The sequence below is a fragment of the Oryza brachyantha genome, chromosome 12 (assembly GCF_000231095.2).
Source record: "Oryza brachyantha chromosome 12, ObraRS2, whole genome shotgun sequence".
Taxonomy (NCBI): domain Eukaryota; kingdom Viridiplantae; phylum Streptophyta; class Magnoliopsida; order Poales; family Poaceae; genus Oryza; species Oryza brachyantha.
In genome coordinates this window covers 16,768,300-16,788,301 of record NC_023174.2, presented here as the reverse complement: position 1 = coordinate 16,788,301, position 20,002 = coordinate 16,768,300, and the positions used below count along the sequence as shown (strand labels likewise).

Here is a 20,002-nt window from a genome sequence, read left to right as displayed (position 1 = left end):
ACACGATGAATTAATATGAGATATATCATTTCACAAACATGCAAATTCAAATTCGATTTATACAAGTTGTAAAAGAATAAATTAAACTAAAACCAGTATATGCATATCACAGTTAAATTTATTGTTTTTGTTACATCATGTAAAAGTCGAATTTGAAGTGATATAACTAATATTAATCAATGCTATCAAAATTTTTACTAACTATTTAGGTGACATGCCAGAAAGAAATTGATCTCTCACCGAGCGATGAAAATAAATTTCCTTAAATGGTACGTACACAACCTTATTATTACAAAGTTGATCCAACTTAATTATGGAAAGAAAGCTAGTGAGTCAACAAACACTAGTACTAGTGACGAGTGATGAACTAGTGTTATGCATGGTGATGCTATTGCTGCGGAATAGAAACCACGAGCGCTGAATTCTGATATGCAACTGGCCACGAAGCAACTCCGGCGGCCTCGTGCTGTAAAATCGCAATGAGTGAGCACACACAATTGACTTGTGCAGTAGGATCAGTAAAAAAAAAAGCTTATTTTTTTAAGATAATAGATAATCTGGCTTTGACTTTAGAAAAACTACAGTTACTTATTACAACATAAACAATAGACTCTAAACATAAATAAACTAGAGAATAACAAATCATGGAAAAAATTATGTTACTAAATCTCCGGTCGAATTTCATAAAGATTTGTATGGCCGTAGATTCAACCTTCCGTAAATTACTATATGGTGGCGTTGGCCTTGCTGCCTGATGACGACGACGACTTGTCCATCTCGGTCTTCCCTGCTGCTTCGTCACCGTTGTTGCCTGATGCTTCCTCTTTCGCCTCTGCTTCTGCCTTCGCCACCGCTGCATCCTCCTTCGTCTTCTTCAGCGCCTCGATCAGACCTGCCAGGCACGCGTCGGGCTCCCTCTTCTTCCTCTTCGACATGGGCATCAGGTTCTCCGCCACGTCCGCCGGCGACATCTCCGTTTCCTCCAGCAGCCGCCGTATCTCGCCGAACAGCGGGTGCTCCTCCACGCCCAGGTAGTTCTTGGCCAGCACCTTGAACGCCTCGAACCGGCAGTAGGACATCGGGAGTGGATTTTAAACCCTCGAGAGTATCCCTCGAGAGGATATACTCTCATTTATTGCATACTGTTTAAATAGTCAGAAAAATTTTAAAAAAAATTATGAAGATAGATTAATATAAGATATATCACTACACAAACATGCAAATTTAAATATGACTTCTACAATCCATAACAAAAATAACAAATATGACTGTATGCAAATTTAAATATGACTTCTACAATCCATAATAAAAATATCAAATATGACTGTAAGTATACGTATACTATTTAGAGTTCAATGTGTTATTTTTGTTGTGAATTGTACAAGTTATATTTGAACTTGCATGTTTGTGTACTGATATATCTTATATTAATCTATCTTCATAATTTTTTTAATTTTTTATGACTATTTAGATAGTATGCAATAGATGAAAGGATATCCCCTCGAGGTTTAGAATACTTTTGTCGTCGATGTGCACGTCCATCCTGCCCCGCCGGATCAGCGCCGGGTCCAGCTTCTCCTTGTGGTTCGTCGTGAAGATGATGATCCTCTCACCGCCGCACGCCGACCACAGCCCGTCGATGAAGTTGAGCAGACCCGACAGCGTCACCTTTGATGCCTCCTCCTTCTCCGGCTCGGTCGGGAGCTTGGGCTTGTCGGCGTCGCCCTCGCCGCCGTCGGAGGATGCCTTCTTGTCGTCGGCGGCCTTCTTGCGCTTGCCGGTGAGGTCGACCGAGCAGTCGATGTCCTCGATGACGATAATGGACTTGCCGGTGGTCTCGATGTAGAGCTTGCGCAGGTCGGTGTTGTTCTTGACGGCCGTCAGCTCGAGGTCGTAGACGTCGTAGTCCAGAAAGTTGGCGATGGCGGCGATCATGGTGGACTTGCCGGTGCCTGGAGGCCCGTGCAGCAGGTACCCGCGCTTCCATGCCTTGCCGACCTTGGTGTAGTAGTCCTTGCTGTCGCGGAAGGCGGTGAGGTCGTCGATGATGGCCTCCTTCTCGTCGGGGTCCATGGCGAGCGTGTCGAAGGTGGCCGGGTGCTCGATGTTAAGCTAATTACCAAGTGCCATCGCCCAGATACTGCTCTACTTCCTCATTTCGCTCGTGGGCTCCCGTACGTGGAGATCATGGTGTTTGTATCGCTCTGACGCATGTATGCAAGTTTATGCGGGAGCATCGTAGTCTTTTCTTGCTGTAGGGAGTGCGTTCACACGTCTGTCTTCGGCCGTGGGATGGCGCGGTCTTCCCGGGAGGCTGGCAAGGTGCCGGGTTAAGAGGATCGCACGGAAACAGCTTGATCGTGGGATGACACGGTTCGTTAGTGGGCCGTAGAAGTGTACTGTGTTTTCAATTAAAATAGTTCAAGCAACCAACTAAGAAAAGCTTCCAAGTTCAACAGCAGCAAAAAACTTGCTCTCGCGCACCCTATCTCGATTGCGATTTCGTCGAACACTTAGGGAGTTCGCTGACACTCGAAGGGGACGTGGCTCCAGATGCCCTTGCGGCTGTAGGGGTTGGAGCCGCCGCCGCTGGCGTTGTTGGTGAAGAGGTGGCGCTGGCGGTTGCGGACGGTGACGGCGCGGCCCTCGGCGAGGACGTGGGGGAGGTATTCGTCGAGGACGAGGTCGCGGTGGCGGCGGTGGAAGACGAGGCTGTAGAAGCGGCTCTCGTCCTGGCCGAGGTAGATGCTGATAACGCTGGTCCGGCTGGACTTCTTGGAAGGGTACCACCAGAGCTTGACGTCGCCGCGGAAGGAGTCGGTGACCTCCTGGTGGTCGTCGACGGTGACCTGCAGCGTCCTGGCGTCCTTGCCGAGGTCGGCGCGGAGCTTGCGGGCGCGGCGGGCGCAGGCGTGGCTGAGGTAGGCCTCGACGGCGAGGAAGAAGTCGCTGCGGCGGAAGCGCTCGTGGCCGTACTCGGAGATGGTGACGTGGAGGTAAGGGCTGAAGTAGGCGGTGAGCCTCTCGCCGACGGTGGCGAGCCACTGGCGGAGGCCGGCGGGGATGTGGTTGTTGACGACGGGCCAGAGGAAGAAGAGTTTGGTCGCCAGTGCCGACCACGCTGGGGCCCACTTCTCCACCACCCCGCCCATGCCCGCCGCCGTCCGCAGTTATGTTCGCCTGCGCCGCCGATCTGTCTGATTGGCAAGTGTTTGTGTTGCAGGTGGAGGGGCATATATACGGAGAAAGGGACGAGTAGTTTTATAGCACACGGCTAGATATCTTGCATGTCATCTAAATAATTATAAAAAATATAAAAAATTTTAATAAAATAAATTAATATAAGTTATATCATTATATAAACATATAAACATGTAAATTCAAATTTAATTTCTATAAGTTATACGAGCCGCCGATTGCTCCACGTCTCCAGTATCTCCACCCCCGCCCGATCTGCGTCGCCGCCACCGCCATTGCTTTTTTTCCTGCTCAACCTACGTCACTAGTGTCTAGTGATACTGGAGATTGCAATTAATCCCGCAGCTTAGCGGTCACATCGCAATCTTTTATTGCTAGTTAATTAAGACTACCAACGGCGATTCGATCCTATATATTGTTCTCTCCAGCCATTTTGTGCACCAATTCAATCCATCCATATACATATGTCAAACCTTCCATGTCAGTTATAATGTACCACTCAAATTCTAACGTACCACTACAATTGACACACAATATATACATACAGACAATTTTTATCCAGTCACCTTTCCGGACTTTTCTACATTTTATCTGCAAATCTTACATCTCTTCTTGAGCAGGGTTTCCAGGCTCGTCTTCGATATGTCATGGTTTCACCATATAAAATTGATCTAAATTTAAAAAATTTAAGAAAATTTATGAAAAAAAATATATGTTATAGAGATTGATTTGTAATAATGTTGGGTGAAAAAATTGATGAAAAAACTAAATTTACGAATGAATAAAAATACAATACCAAAAGATGGTTGGGTAAAATAAAAAACGGCATTGTTCAGACTTCATAGCCCCTAGTTAAATATGTATTTGATACATGAGACAAATATTTGAATGTTTGCTGCACTTAGTTGACTATATAGTTGATACTAATACATGAGGCATATTTTTGTATTTCATTAGCTATTTGTGACGTAGATAACTAGTAATATTTTGTTGTGGACTTTTTTGTTAAGTTTCCGTACCCAAACTAAGGTAAATTATATATGTAGTGCTGAGTCATATGTTTATAAACATGTAATAGTTTTATACGTAATGTTTGGTTTTTAGTACACTTGTGATGCCAAAATTTGTTAAGAATTTAGAAAAAGTCATGTTAAAATTTTCCTTTTTTCCTATAACATGTCCCCAAAAGTCACAAAAATAGCTACACACTATTTTCCTTTTTTTTTTTTGGTATTTTTACAGTTTTTTTAAAATTAATTTGCATCTAATTGTCAGATTACACTAGCACGGTTTTCGGTTGAAACCGTGTGGTTTGACTCGAAACCGCGACCGCGGTTGAAACCGTGTGGTTTGACTCGAAACCATGCGGTAACCGCAGATTTTAAATTCAATTTTTTTAGATTCAAATTTGTCGCAGTTTTCGCGGTGTACACGGTTACCGTGCGTTAACCGTGGCTCCACCGTGCCATGGCACGGATGGGAGAGATGGTTTTGGAACCCTATTCTTGAGTTCTTCTACACAAAAAGAGATGCCCTCTGTGCCGGACGCCACCCTGGCCCCAGCGGCCACCGCGTCTCCGGCCTCCGCTTTGCCTCACCTCCACCTCCGCCCGCCATGGCTGTTCTCTCAGTGGTGGTGGCGCCTGCCCTAGCTCTATCTGGCAAAGCCGCTGACGTAGATACGGACCTGGACAGCGCCTCCTCATCATCGTCGATGTTCCGGGCAGAGTCTCCCTCCCTTTCCCCCTCCTCCTCCCCTCCTCCCCCCTCCTACCTCAAGGTCGTATGTCGGCCTCCCTCCTCGCCGCGCACACTCTCTATGGTGGCGCCTAGCCCAGCACCAGCCCCTTCCCCTCCCGGCTGAAAAGCATGTAGGCCCCCGTTGTTAATTTTGGTAATTAATGACAAGCGCTAATTATTGACTAATCGTTCCCTTTGAGTTAAATATTTGGTGTTAGTATCACATCTTTGGTGCACATGGATGATTATCGAAGGATTAAATATTGAAGGCACGTAACAAAGAAAGGGAGAATGGTAAAGCCAGTGTTTTAGTCTTTAAAATTGATCGAGGTGAAGGGTGATCAAATTTGCTAGTTTGTTTTAGCTTTGCCTTACTATTAAGAGGGCTAATGACCTAGCAAAGAGATGAGTTCAATTGCCACGTTAGGTCATTTGCATAAACAATTAAACAAAATTTCATTCACGAAAAATTCACTGAGCTCGGCCAGACCAAGGTCGGTCAGACGGAAGGTGTTACAATGGTCTGACCGTGGGTGACTGGGCGGTCTGACCGGCCTCCTGGAGGCCTATTTTTGGCCCCACGGGTTGGCCGATGCAAAGCCAACGGAGCCGCAGTCGGTCAGACCGAGCTGAGGTCGGTCTGGCCGGCCAGGCCGATGATGTGATTTGACAGAGCTGCAATGGCTTGTTTTCTAGCCTTGAATAGTAGCACGGTCTGACCGGCCACATACCTCCGGTTAGACTAGCAGCTCACTAAGTTTGGGGATTTAGACCCCAATGGCTAGTTTGTGTTGGTGGGGGTATAAATACTCCCTCACCAGCAGCAAGAGACCTCTCTTGGTTGTCATTTTAATTGCTCACACCCCTTGCATCTCTCTTACACTCATTTGAGTTTAGGGTTCATCCATTTAGTGTGTTAGAGGGAATTCTAGCCAAGAGTCAAGTGCATTGCTTCATTGTAGACTAGTGTGGCACTTGATCATCTCCACGCTGGGTCATTACTTGTTACTCTTGGAGGTTGTCGCCTCCTAGACGGCTTGTGGAGGAGTTGTCCGGTGATCTCTCCAAGAAGATTGTGGAAGAGGCCCGGCATCGCTTTGTGAGTGGCTCGGTGTTCGCCATCTCCTAAATGGAGGTAGAACAACCCTAGTGATCGAGGCTTAGTAAGTCCTTTCCTTGGGCCGGCTCCCGCCTTGCCCACCCCTTGACGAAAGGGGTGTGCGGCGACTTCGTGGTTGAGCGGTGGAGTTGGGCTCGCCTCAACGGGAATTAGGAAATCGGCGAGTTTCCGAACCTCGGTGAAAAATTCCTTGTCTCTTGTCTCCTTTACTTGTTGTATTTACATTTGTGCAATCTACATTTCTAGAGACATACTTGTGATCATTTCACCCTAGGATTAATAAACTAGACTTAGGAAGCATAATTTACTTTCCTAGTGTTACTTGAGCCTCTATCACCCTAGGATTGCAAAACTTAACTTAGTTGCCTAGTTAGTGTTGTCACTCACAAGCCTAGCAACTTAGGTTAGTTTTGATTAGGGGTAATTCATTTTCAAATCGCCTATTCACCTTCTTCTAGTTGACATCTTGATCCTACACCGGCGACCAGCAGTTGGTCCCCTCGCGCTAGCGCCCCCCCCCCCCCCCCCCCGAGAAAATGGCTATTATAACATCCTCAAAACTTGTCTTCGTTGATATACCATTCTACAATTTGTATTCGTCAAAATACTACTCTCAAACAAACCAAGCTTGTTAAAATGCATTTGTTCTCTTTGCTGCAAATTAAAAAGGTTTAATCCATATTCCATAACTTTGCTGACCAAAATATTCCTGTCTAAAATAATTAAACTAGCTATCATTGTTTTTTCTATTAGAAATGATTGATTTTTTTCATCGTGTTGTAACCTAGTTGAATGAGCTATGCATTTTGTTAATGTCGGTGAGATGTCATTTTTATTGATCATAAATTATGTGAAGTATTTTAATGATATGATTGTTTTTTCTAATAATTGTATAGCATAGCTACTAAATTTTTTTGCAACATTTTGTACTAGGTATTTTAAATCATGTTTTAATAGAGATAAGTATCTATTAGAGATAATTAGTGTTTTAAATCAGACCGTTGTTGCAGTCATTTCAGCCAGGGTATTTTGGTTAGCACCGTTATGATAATACTAGTGTGTCCGTGCTAACGGTGCTAACGGTACGGTGTCGTAATATATTTACTAATAAATTATTAAACTTATTAATCAGTCAAATTAAATTTCATAGAAACACCCCAATTACCCATTAAATTAATGTCATACAAAATATTTATGTTCATAAATTATTAAATTACACCTTAGTCATATTAATTTTACTAGTATCTATCCAATTGAGCTCTAGTTTAATTCAGGTCATATATCAACTACATTTTAGATAAAGTGCAAAAATGTCATTCTCTAGAAATATTCAACCAAGACCATCAATAATCACATCTAAGCATTTCTCTACTACTATTAACATTTCTACCCATTTTTTTTTTATCATTCGGCTGCTATCCAATTGCTCGTGTGCGTCACGTCGATTCCTCACAGGCTCACGGCCCATTCAATTCCCCTTATCTTCTCCTTTCCAAACTTGTAGGAAAAACCTATGTTTCTATTTTAGATCCTACTTCTTATCGCTTCTCTCTAGAGTCCTGATAGATTCGATAGCTTCCAACTTGGTTTGACACCATAAGAACAAATGAGTACATGATCATAAAATGGTGAAGTCATGGATGTAGAGGTGTAGCGGTAGTTGTCGGCCGGGAGGCTAGCTGTGAAGATGTGGAAGTAGGCATCGTGGTGGAGCGAGCTTGTCGATGGCCTGTTATGCCCAATCTCTGAACCTACAATGTAAACAGAGAGGAGACAGGAAAAGGAAGAAGACAGAGTAGGAGGAAAGTAACTACTTTTCTATTTCGATTATGAAAATATATGTAGTTTGTCTATTTATCATTTTGCACACTGGACAGCCAGCCACGCGCCCTTCACCGGTCACTAAATGACCATTCGAAACCTACCAATTTAACCCTGATACAATATTGGCACATAAGTAGAAAATATAATATTTCAATATTTTTGTAGCACACACAGCTATTGTAGCATAAAGTCAAAATGCTTTCAAGTTTCAACACACTGAAAGTAATCCTTCACATATGTTTGCAGATATGTATGGCAGGATAGGCAGCTACCTTGATAGAGCAAATATTCACTTGTGCAATGACGCAAAGATTCACGTGGAACATTTGGATCTTGTTGGTTAAAAACTATATTATTTGGATCCTCAGTATAGTCAATAATATTTCAATGAAGGATTATTTTTTCTGAAAGGATCACTCTAATGCTTGGTGTCCTGTCCTATACTGCTATACATGTGGTAGATGTTAAAGAAAATAATCCAAAGATCATGTTCCGAATTTAGAGGTGTCTAAATCCACACTTTTATTTCATGATTAATCACAGAATAGTCATACTGATGAATTTAACTAAAAATCAGTATGAACTCATAATTAAATGACTGAAAGCTACACTAATGCAAGAAAGTGAACTGCTAGGGTATGAGTGTTATATATATGGTTGTTCACAACCTAGAAGTAATATGCTCTAGCTTAATATGCCATCCCCCCATATATCTAAATATAAAACAAAAGTGACATAATCTAAAAATAATTCAGATAACATTGCCGGCAGTAGAGCCTAAACTTTTGGTTTCTAGTGTTGCACTGAAGGACGCCAAATTAACTCTTGCAATAAAATTAAAAAATACCAGGAGGCGTAGGCGATTAGATATAGAGGATAACGAACTCGTCGGTGAGGAGAAATTTGTTGGCAACCCTTCAATCCAGCTTTCAATAAATCAATCAAAATTATGAATTCAATGAAATTAAATATTTTGTATGTTCACAGTATGCTGATAAACAAACCAAGGAACTTATTTCATAGGATCCTTGATGTTCCAAACAAGGGTAGATTAGGGGAGGTATGTCCATGCAGGATTGCATAGCACAAGCTCATGCATTAATCTAAAAACTACAATAGCTAGCTTATGGTACACAAAAAGATGAAAAATCCAAAAAGAGAGATCCTTGATGTTCCAAATAAGAAAAAAATAGATGACATATCCTCGAGATAACACATTCATCTCTTTATGTATAAAGTGAAATATGAACTATATTTGTCCAACTGAAGGAGATACATACCTTTTAAGTTGATATTGGGGGAGGTTGGCCCAGAGGAACACAGATCATGTTCTTTTAGCAAGCAATAGGAGACTCCCTGTCAAATGGAATCAAGAACTTCAGTCCATGGGAACCATCAGTCTTTTTAGCCTAATGGATCGCCAAAATAAGTTTCATTGACCACCATCAATACCCATCTATGTGTGATCGACAAAATAAGCATATAGGAATATAATTCATACATATGATTCATAGAGTACTTAAAAGTTCAGAAAAACAAGACTACATTATTAGCTCTGCTTTGCTTAGTTCAATGGATATATTTCGATGGCCTGCTCAGATCAGTTATTACAACATATATGCACTTTGAGGTGAACCTTACAAGTAAATTCAGTCAAGAACCAAATCCTAATGCCCTATCAAAATCGTTCATGGAGCAGTATGTATAGAAGCACAGAGGTACTGCATCCATAACAAATTAACATGTTAAATTTACTCATTTGCAGCCTTGCTCCTTAAACCAAAAAGAGAACATTACAGGACATTACTGAAAAGACAAGGACTGAAACATGTGCAATGTGTTATAAGAAAGACATTCCTGGTTTTTTTTTATTTTACTACTAATTTGCATGAAACATGAACCATAAGCATAAATGGAAATTTTGATAAGATTCTTGTTTTTTGGCTTTTAATTTTGTTGAGTTGGAACAGAATGAAAAATAGAGTGAAATCCTTTTTAAAACAATGTACTTTTTTGACAGAGAGATTTTCATTTCTATTCCCAGAAATGTAAGTCCAGGTTAAGTGGCCTAATGCTTTGAATATCATTCAAGTTCTTTGAATTGATGCATTACATTTGTTTTAACAAATCTTTAAAGCTTCAGATATGCAGAACAGACTTTGATTTTACTTTTATATAACATGAATTTAAACAGTCATATGTGTGCAAAAAATTAATAGTATCATCTATTAAAATACGGAGGAAGTAAAAAATATGGCGAAATACAGTATATTTTAGGAATTAAACGACATTTCAGACTAAAAGATTTTTGGCCCATCTTTTAAACAAGCATTATTTCAGCTATGGATGTATCATATGTCGATTATGATCCCGTGATTGTATCCCTCAATCCACAGAAACATCTACCATCCCTCCACAAAAATCCATTGAAATGAGCCAATCAATGACTCCCAAATCCACCAAAGTTGGTCACAATCAGCCGCAACAAACCATCCTGCACAAACGGGCACAAGCAAATTTAATAGGGGAAGAGCAAATTTAATAGGGGAAGAGCAAAAGCAACACTACCAACGGCTGAGGGTGGGTGACGCAGCATGGGGGCAGCTGCAGGTGGCATCCGTCGGCGGCAGGGCAAAAACGGCGTGGGCGTAGCTTCCGTCGGCGTTGGGGTAGGAGCAGGCGGCGTCCGTCGGTGTGAGCGCGGCCGGCGAGCGAATGGGAGCATACCGTGTAGCCGGCAGTGGGCGTCACTGCATCGGAGTAGGGGCGGGAGCCTGCCCCGGCCGTGAGCGTGGGCGCGGCGGCAGCAGCGGACGAAGGCACGGACTATGGGGGAGAGAGCCTGCGGCGTCTGGGAGCGCGTGGGGCGGATTTCGCCGCGCGGCTGAGAGCATGGGCGATTTTGGTGGAGGGCGACGGAGCTGAGGCGGCGTCTTGCCAGGAGGAGGCGGCATCCTGCTTCGGGCGGATGCGGATTGAGCACTGGGCGGCGGCGGTGGCCTGAGCGCCGGGCGGCGGAATCCTGCGCCGGGAGGGGACGACGTCCTTGGCCGGGTGGAGGCGGCGTCCGGCACCGGGTGACGGCGGCGGCGTCCTACGCCGGGCGACGGCGGAGGCGGCCTGCGCCGTATGGGGGCGGCGTTGGGCGGCGGCGGCGACGACGTCCTGCGCCGGGAGGGGACGGCGTCCTATGCCGAGCGACGACGGCGGCCTGCGGTGGATGGGGGCGGCGTCCTGCGCCGGGCGACAGTGGCTTCCTGCGTCAGGTGGCGGTGGCGCTGGGCGGCTTGCGTTTCGTGGCAACGTCCGGAGAGCGTAATCACGGGGCGTGTCCTATCTAAGAGAGTGTTTCAAAACATTTCTAGGCAATTGGATTGTCTAACGGTAAAAATGATCCTGCTAAATCCTATGTATATTTGATGGTGTAGTTATATAAAAGTTCCAACTCATTCGTTTTATATTAGTATAGATATAGATGCATTAAACCTTTTTAATTTACGGTAAATAGGATAAATGGTATTTTAACAAGCTTTCGATTGTTTAAGAGTGGCGTTTTGTTAAATGTGGCAATTTTCTCGCCGCCCCCAAGCTGCGATCTTCGAGGGCGTTCTCGGAGCGGCTCCGATGGCGCAACCCCCCCCCCCCCCCCTCCCCCCTCCCCCGGCGCGGCGTTCGTCGGCGCCGCTGCCTGCGTGCTCGGCAGGAGGTTCCCGACGCCACCCGCTTCCAAGACTGCTGCTTCAACTGACTTTCGTCGACTCACCTCGTCGCCTCCTGCCGCCTCCCCGTCCGCTGCCGGCGTTGCCGAAGTCTTCACCACGTCGCCCGCGCAGCCCTGGGTCCTCCTCGGATTCTCTGGCCGTGCGCCGCACGCCGTCGGACGCCACCACGTCGGCGGCGGAAGCCTCGACCCCGGAAGGTTCGCCGGCGGCAGCCACCTCCCCTTCTCCCCCTCCTCTGGGCCGTGCGTCTCCGTTGCCGGTGCCGCCGTCGCCAGATGCCGCCTTGCCTCCGGTTTCCTGGTGTGTGGTCGAACGATCAGAGCAAATTGACGACGACAAGGGCCAGCTGTCCTCGCAATCTTGTTGATCATCCATCGTCTTCACCTTGAGATGAACCTCGATGAGGACCAGTCAATTTCAAGGGCAGCTCTTTCTATAATTAAAAACTTATCATGTTCTGAGCTCTTTTTGATACCTTCCCAATCAGAACCTTACATCTAAAAAAAAGAATAGTAAATGAATGAATACTGAAGAAAACCATCATGGGTTGTTCTCAACAAATTTACTCTTTTTTTTTCTAATAACCACCTTGGATGTATTAAAAGAACACAAATAAGACCGCCTGCACCACCATTTGCTAGAGATTTTTGATAATACTAATACCAATTGATCACCACTGTTGTTGTCTCCAACTCTCCATGACCCAAGACAAATGGTTCCATATAAAGCTTATCCTCTTCTCGTCCAAGAAAGATGTAAAAAAAATGAGTCCAGGACATGAATGTGATTTAGGCCCTGTTTCTTTCAACTTAAAATTATTATAATCTAAATTAGTGAGTTAGGTTAGTTATAATCCATAGTCGAATAAGCTGTGAGTTGTTTCTTTCCTAGATTATTTGAGGCTAGATTATTGGGTTTACAAAACTAAAGAGGGAGTGGGGTGACATGGTGGGTAATTTTTTACACAATAATCTGAAAAAAAACTCACCTAGATGAGCTTATCAGATTATAATAAGTTAAGCTCCAGATTATAATAAGCTACTTTAATAAGTTGTCTGTTTCTTTTAGCTTACTCCTAATAATCTAGATTATAATAATCCCAAGCTGAAAGAAACAGAGCCTTAGGTAACGATGATCAGGAAAGGTAGGGCTCCATCGTTTCGCATATGCAACTGCTTATAAGCCAAAATTTGAATTTCTAGAACTCAATTTTGGACTTGATTTTGTACTTTTTTCGTTATAGTTTATTTTACACATTTCGCTTTTGAGTCATTATGGACATGTATATAAAAGTTTTGCCTATAAATTATTTTTCATTTGTAAAAACGTGTTTTCACTTATTCCTTAAAAAATGATGGAAGCCGTAGTCAAATTACACACTTCTCCGATTTGTTTGCACCAAATAGCTGAAAGTACGTATTCAACAGCTCACAAACGTCTTCTAGGGGTAGATTCTCCTGTCATATATCCACACAAAGGAGAGCATTTTCAAAGAATGCTTCTGATAAACTCCGGAATATCTTAGACCGCGCTCGGCTTGAGAGGGAGAGTGGGTTAGTTACCAGCGGAAAAACAGCGGAAAAACATAGTAATCTCTTTTTCTCTAAATGTTTAACGCGGTTAACTTTTTTAATTTATACATGTTTGACTATTTGTCTTATTTAAAAAATTTATATAATTATTAATTATTTTTATATTATTTTATTTATTGTTAAATATACTTTTATGCATATATATAGCTTTACATATCTGACAAAATTTTTTGAATAAGACGAATAGTCAAACGTTTATAAAAAAGTCAACGGCGTTAGAGACGAAGGTAGTAATAAATTAGTACATGATTAATTAATTATTAAAAATATAAAATATATTAATATGATTTTTTAAAGTAACTTGTCTATAAAAAATTTTTACAAAAAATACCATGTTTAACTATTCAGGAAACTTGCGCGTGGAAAACGAGGGTTAACGTAACTTGTCCGGGCTGCCGAACGAGACCTTACTGACTCACGAACTGAAAATATCTCGCTTGGGGGCAGTACCGATCGTATGATGATTAGATGATGTATATTACTGTTGCAATTGCTTCTAGGCCATAATGATTCTCAAACGAACCTAATATAGTGGATACCCAGGCATAGTGTTCCCATTTGAATTAAAAAATTTGTTTAGAAATTTCTTTTACTTATAGAATACCAAGGCACCAGCCACACCTCTAGCCTCTCGTCCAATGGCTTCACATTGCATGGAGTTGTTTGATGAACTACCAAGAACAAGAACCTCTTCTTTGTCAAACACAACAGACCCAACTGAGCTTATGTGGCCTGATTCACGGTGTAGCAAAAACAATAAAATGAATCACAACTTGCACATAGTTTAACATGGCATACTTAAATGGCCATATCGTGGACCTGAATATAATTAGACCATAAACATGGTTTTTTTTTACCTTTAGGAAATATACTCGGGCATTTAAAAATAAATTCGTATTTTCTATTACAAAGCAGATGCCACTAAATCTTCATAAGTTCATATTTAAGTTTCAAACTGCCACTAAGGCCGCGTTCGGCACAGATGGATAAGTTATCTTATCCCAGCATGGAAAACATATTAATAGATTAGTACATGATTAATTAATTATTAAGTATTAAAAAATATAAAATAGATTAATATAATTTTTTAAAACAATTTTTTCATAAAAATTTAAAAAAAAATACACCGTTTAATAGATCAGAAAATATGCGCGCGAAAACCGAGAGAAGATAAGTTAAGCCGCCGAACGCGGCCTAAGTCGTCGTAAGTTCACATGCAAGTCTGAAAACTGCCACTAAGTCCTCGTAAGTTCACGTGCAAGTCTGAAAACTGCCACTAAGTCATTATAAGTTAATAGAAAATTAGGGAAAATTAATCAGAATTGCCACTAATGTGTTCTTCCTACCATATATCTCAGTTTTTTCTTGGCTTTTATGTGCACGCACTCCGAACTGTTAAACGATGCATATAAAAATGATATACAGATGTTAATAATTTTATATTTCTAAAGTAGAATTTCAAATTTATAATAGTTAATTTCATCGTTTATTATATAAAAATCAGATAATCTTTCATCTAAAAAATAACACAACTTAAGTCCTCATAAGTGATAGCCAGCACTTGAGATGACAGCGAGATGATGTGAGGGTGATCTCTGTTTCAACTATTAATAATCAAGATTCTCTAGAATTTGCCGGCCAGTCGGTGCTTATGGACGGTTTGCGTGCGTTTTTAGGAGAGAGTGTACGTGCATTGTGAGCGTGTGTTCTCATAAAAAAATGGTTTTGTAATAATATAAAATAAAAAAAATGAAATGCATACCAACATATTCTAATAAATAGGAGAGCAAAATAACTTAAGTAACTAAAAAAATGCATACCAAAGTTACTGTTTGAGTCATATTTGGTAAAAAATTCTAATATTTGATCGTACAGGTGCACAAAATTTCCTTAGTTCCCCGATACTCCCTCCATCGCTAAATGTTTAATACCGTTGACTTTTTTATACACGTTTGACCGTTCATCTTATTCAAAAAAATCACTTAATTATTAATTATTTTTATATCACTTCATGTATTGTTAAATATATTTTTATGCATATATCGATTTACGTATTTGAAAAAACTTTTAAATAAGACGAATAGTTAAATCAAACGCGTATAAAAAAGTCAACGGCGTCAAACATTTAGGAACGGAGGTAGTATGTAATTAAATAACATATTTTAATCAGCTACATGTGCATGGATTTAAACGCACAAACATCTATAAAATGGGATCTGATAGGTATATTAGAATTAAATTAATCGTTAGCTATATCTATATGCATATGCTATGATCTTCAATTGCATGAAGAGCCCAGAAAACAACTTTCTATAGCAAAATAAAGTGGCTATTTTCCTGTCAGGAAAATATATGTATTGTACTTTCTTTGATGGCTATTAACTGAAAAGTAAGGCTCTACATCAGAGCTATCTCTACATCTTAGTGATCTCGTACCTTTGATATTCTGTGTTCAGATTTAAAGCAGAAAGTATGGGCATCTTCGTCACGATTTTTTTCATTTTTAAATATTTTTAATAAATAATTTTATTATTAAATCTTGGTGAAAATATTTTTACAGTACAAACCTTTTGGCCACATCAATGTTGATGACGTGACAATCTTGCTACAGGAAACATAAGCTGAAAGCTTATGATTGCATTGCCTATCCTAAGACACGAGTTCATGTGACATGTAATCTACGTTATAATTTTAATATCAAATGGAACTATTTTAATCCAGGCAAAAAGGAAGGAAAAAAAAAACAGCAACCGATGGCTATCTTCATGCAATGGCAACAAATCAGCCGTGGTGCCCAAATTGAACGGAACTGTCTAAAACCAGCAGCACAATTCAGAAGTCTAAAACCAGCAGTCCAACAGAAATGATTTTGAATTCTACATTTATGCCAGTCAAGGACATCCGAGGGTACAAAATACAAATTGTTGGTTACTACTGTCGTGGTACTCGCTTTTTACTTTTAAAAAAAATGCAAGGATCTGAGTCAGACTACCGATCGAGGTGGTGCGGCTGAGGAGAACGGAAGGAAGGTCTGCATGGCGATAGCAGGAGGAGCAACAAAATTAGGGTTTGATAGGGGTGATCGAGGGACGGGGATAGCCGGCGTCGGATGATTGTGGTCATCTCTCTAGGCAGCCCTTTCTCTCCTTGTGCATGCATGTATTATGCCCGTTAAACATCCAAACAGGCAACGGAATAACCATATACTATAACCCACTTCGTATCAATATACAATTTCGATTGTTTAAGTAAGCATTGATGTGTAGTCCAATAAATGAACGCAAGTAAATATATATGCACACAACACAAATAAGAAATAGTACTATGTATCAGAACATTACTAACACAGTGTATTAAGGGATTCAAAGGGCAAGCAATAGTAAAAAATAAGGCACTTACGCCTCAGCAGTAGAAAGTATTGCCTAATCTGTGTATGAATTCTAGACCAACAATGTTTCTGCTAAAGACCACTCCAGTTACATATATGGTTCGTTCCAAAGCACCCCCAAAAAATGAACCTAAGCAGATCGAACAGTACCAAAAAGTGTCAGTCTTCACAAGCCAGCCCTCAGCAATGTTATGTATGCCAAACATGGCCTGCACTAGCTATCAGCAACTCATAGTAGGTAACAAAATAACAAAGGAGTGGGTGGTGTTGTTTTGTTTCCATTGGTTAGGATTTGTGAAGCCGAACCTTGTACTCAGGCATTCGCCGCATCCCGCAGCATTATGCCAAGTTCACTGAATACATCCTCCAAAGAATAGATCCCGCAACATGGTGAAGGCAAAAAAGTACCACGCCCTCTGACATAGTTGCAAAATGATTGCCACTTTGTAAACATTGCACTTGAATCAGTATGAGCTTTTGTCTTCCCGTAAACTTGCTGTTCATCCTTCTCATTGTCAGGTGCAGCTTTTATATCATCATTGACCATCTGAGTTTCTTTCTCCTTGACCATCTGAGTTTCTTGTTCCTTGAATGCTTTCATTGCTCGTCTTTGCAGAGAGAGAAAACGTGCCGGTTCTGATATGTTCCCCACAAGTGTCTGAACTGCGCGGATCACTTGTCCTGGATTCTGATGCATTGGATTGTAGTGAGAAAGAGCGAGGTAGGAGTCCATCATTCCTTCAGATCCAAGCTTTACTGTGGAATGATCACAGTCCAACCCTCGGTCCCCATAGCCTCCATGGAAGGGGAGGTAGTGAACCCACTGCCTGTCGTTGTCTCCCACTTCAACATCCCTGGTCAGGCACCAAAGGTTGCCGTGGAGGAATCCCAGGACGTAGAGGTCTCTGGACCGAAACAATATCTTAATTGGTTTGTATACATCACGAGCCAGATGAGCTGGGGGCTGCAGCTCCACGATGAAGTGACCCATACTCGGTGTAACTGGGTATCTAAACTTGTATGACATTTGACTTGCAGCCGGCCTGGGCAAGAATTGGAATTTCCAATCCTTTTTTGTGCTAACCTCTTCTTCTTCATCCTCATGTTCTCCTCTGGGCTTTAATGGCTCCTTTTCAACAAATTGTGAGGACTTTGAGGAAATTTCCAGAGAGATATTACTTAATATTGAGTGATACACCTTTACCATTTTCCTACTATTGATGAAATTCTGCCTCTCTTTGTTGTTTTGCACTGAACCTTGGCCCGGGAGTGGTGGGGGTGGAGCCATCATCACTTTGAAAGGAATAACATTCACTCCTTGCAGGATCGAGTGCAAGAAAACAAAACAGGATATCAATGCACATGAACATGAGTGTAAGTTGAACAATTAACAGTAATAGTATAGCACGTAAGGTGTGGAACAAATAGTTATACATAGATGTGTATATGAAAGTAATATACTCGGTTGTGATTATGTCAAAAGTGATATCTTAATGAATAGGGTTATAGCTCTATCCTAACAAGGAAAAAATACTTGAGGGATAGGTCGATCATCAGATGAATCGAACAGTGGAGTATTCATCTACTATTAAAAATACTGTCACTAACACCGTGAGCAACTACTATCTCCGGAGCCTATTTTTGCACAGCTTATGTTTATGTTTGACCGTCCGTCTTATTAAAATGAGAAAATTCCTTATATGCCACTCAAAGTTCACTGGTTTCCCTATATACCATTGAAAATTCTCTATTTTTTTTCTATGCCACTGCTTCAGCTTTTCGTGTACTCTTATGCCACTCCCGTCACTTTGCCGTGAAACAACCGTTTGCCCCACACACAAAAGACCAGCCAAATCAAAAGAAAACTAAGACAAGGATTAGTGCAAAGAGCAAAACAAGTCCTAGTGGAGATGGCAATGTCACACCTCAAGCTCAGACCAAAGGAAAGGGCATATACTCTGTGTCACCCGACAGTCCAGTGATGGGGACAAGAAGCAAAAAGAAGCTTACTGTTTAAATTTAGAGATTATTTAGTGCACAATTTAGTATTTTGGAACTAAAATGGTACTGTAATGCCTTGATACATGGTGGATGGTGCGTTGGATGCTATTTGGCAGTGACAATATAGTATACATTGCACTGGATGTTAAATTTGAATTCAATTAAGAACCAGTTAATATATATTAATATATCTGTTAGTTAATTGATGTTAATTTAGTATTTTGGCAGTTTGATACATACTCTTATATTACGAATAATGCATAAGTATTCCATTAACAACCACATTGCACAAATATTACCAAACAAAAGGCAGTCTGGTCTTTCCGGTGTGGGGTAAATGTTTGTTTCATGGCAAAGTGCCAGGAGTGGCATAAGAGTATACACAAAGTTGAAGCAGTGACATAGAAGGAAATATGAAACTTCCAATGACATATAAGAAAACCTGTGAACTTTCAGTGTCATATAAGGAATTTTCTCTATTAAAATAGTTTTGTGATTAGTATTTTATGGCTATTAGATGATAAAGCATGAAAACTCATGTGTAATAATATTTATTTTTTTATAAATTTACCAAATAATAATAATATCTAGACACAGAAATTAATAAATACAGTCCAATAAGAATGGATGTGGAAAAAAAAATTCAACCCCAAAAAACAAAATTTCAACCCAAAAAAACAATATAATAAAAGTGTGAAACAACGTAAACACATAGCATAAGCATGATCTATACTGGCTGGAGCAGAAACAAGCAGCAATAAAGGGCATAAGCAAACAGCAATAGAGAAAGAGGGGGTGGCGGGGGGACGAGAGAATAAAAAACCTTCCTTTTTACTTACCCGGAAGAGGGGGTTAATGTCGGCTGGTGCTTCTTCTTCGGCGGCGGCGGGGGCTGCTTCTTCGGCCGCGGCGGCGGGTGGTGCTGCTTCGGCCGCGGCGGCGGCGACGGCGGCGGGCTGGTTCATCTTTGTCGAGGGGTTTAGATGCCGAGGGGTTTAGGGCTTCAGGCGACGGGAGTGTGGAGGGAGCAGGTACAGCATGAGTAGTCCTCGGTTATCCACTCGGTAACTGGCTGTACTGTCAGCCATGATCAGTGCTAAACGTCGTACTCTCTTTCATGATCAGTGCTAAACCTCTGCTCCCTACGTCCAGAATAAGGCAAAGGCAAACCTTTACGTGTACTATCCGTCTTATTTAAAAAATTTAAAAAATAATTTAAAAAATAGTTATATATAAAATATTATTCACAATTTATCATCTAATAAAAACAAAAATATTAATTGTAATTTTTTCTAATAAGACGAAGAGTTAAACATTATATGTAAAATGTAAAATATTGATTTATTTTGGGACGGATGGGTACTCCGTACTCTCATTCATGATCATGGCTAAACCTCTACTGGAACTGCAGCTGTTT

At 41.4% G+C, this 20,002-nt stretch overlaps 3 protein-coding genes across 3 annotated transcripts; all 3 read right to left on the bottom strand.

Moving 5' to 3' along the window:
- Nucleotides 1–725: 725 nt before the first annotated feature.
- LOC102707545 (AAA-ATPase ASD, mitochondrial-like) lies at nt 726–3,152 on the bottom strand. Its single transcript, XM_040529895.1, has 3 exons — nt 2,544–3,152; nt 1,526–2,112; nt 726–1,080 (listed from the first exon to the last, which is right to left on the bottom strand). Exons 1-3 carry the CDS (start codon nt 3,150–3,152, stop codon nt 726–728), a joined length of 1,551 nt encoding a protein of 516 aa, XP_040385829.1.
- A 4,130-nt stretch (nt 3,153–7,282) lies between these two features.
- Nucleotides 7,283–12,068, bottom strand: LOC121056043. The gene is made up of 3 exons (XM_040529778.1): nt 11,646–12,068; nt 9,163–9,238; nt 7,283–7,809 (listed from the first exon to the last, which is right to left on the bottom strand). The coding sequence occupies exons 1-3, from the start codon at nt 11,973–11,975 to the stop codon at nt 7,610–7,612; spliced, it is 606 nt and encodes a 201-aa protein (XP_040385712.1). The 5' UTR covers nt 11,976–12,068; the 3' UTR covers nt 7,283–7,609.
- Nucleotides 12,069–16,565: 4,497 nt separating this feature from the next.
- Nucleotides 16,566–18,201, bottom strand: LOC121056020. The gene is made up of 2 exons (XM_040529682.1): nt 17,789–18,201; nt 16,566–17,713 (listed from the first exon to the last, which is right to left on the bottom strand). The coding sequence occupies exons 1-2, from the start codon at nt 17,873–17,875 to the stop codon at nt 16,898–16,900; spliced, it is 903 nt and encodes a 300-aa protein (XP_040385616.1). The 5' UTR covers nt 17,876–18,201; the 3' UTR covers nt 16,566–16,897.
- Nucleotides 18,202–20,002: the final 1,801 nt, after the last annotated feature.

Bases quoted from the DNA above. Each gene is read 5' to 3' on its own strand.
- LOC102707545 (XM_040529895.1), bottom strand. From the start codon at position 3,152: ATGGGCGGGGTGGTGGAGAAGTGGGCCCCAGCGTGGTCGGCACTGGCG. The intron at 2,113-2,543 runs GTCCCCTTCGAG...CTTGGTAATTAG, and splicing joins GCAAGGGCATCTGGAGCCAC to CTTAACATCGAGCACCCGGC. The intron at 1,081-1,525 runs CGACAAAAGTAT...AAATCCACTCCC, and splicing joins AGGATGGACGTGCACATCGA to GATGTCCTACTGCCGGTTCG.
- LOC121056043 (XM_040529778.1), bottom strand. From the start codon at position 11,975: ATGATCAACAAGATTGCGAGGACAGCTGGCCCTTGTCGTCGTCAATTT. The intron at 9,239-11,645 runs GTGAGTCGACGA...TCCATTTGACAG, and splicing joins AGGCGGCAGGAGGCGACGAG to GGAGTCTCCTATTGCTTGCT. The intron at 7,810-9,162 runs GTATGTATCTCC...TTTACATTGTAG, and splicing joins CCCCAATATCAACTTAAAAG to GTTCAGAGATTGGGCATAAC.
- LOC121056020 (XM_040529682.1), bottom strand. From the start codon at position 17,875: ATGATGGCTCCACCCCCACCACTCCCGGGCCAAGGTTCAGTGCAAAAC. The intron at 17,714-17,788 runs GTAAAGGTGTAT...TTTGTTGAAAAG, and splicing joins TCATCAATAGTAGGAAAATG to GAGCCATTAAAGCCCAGAGG.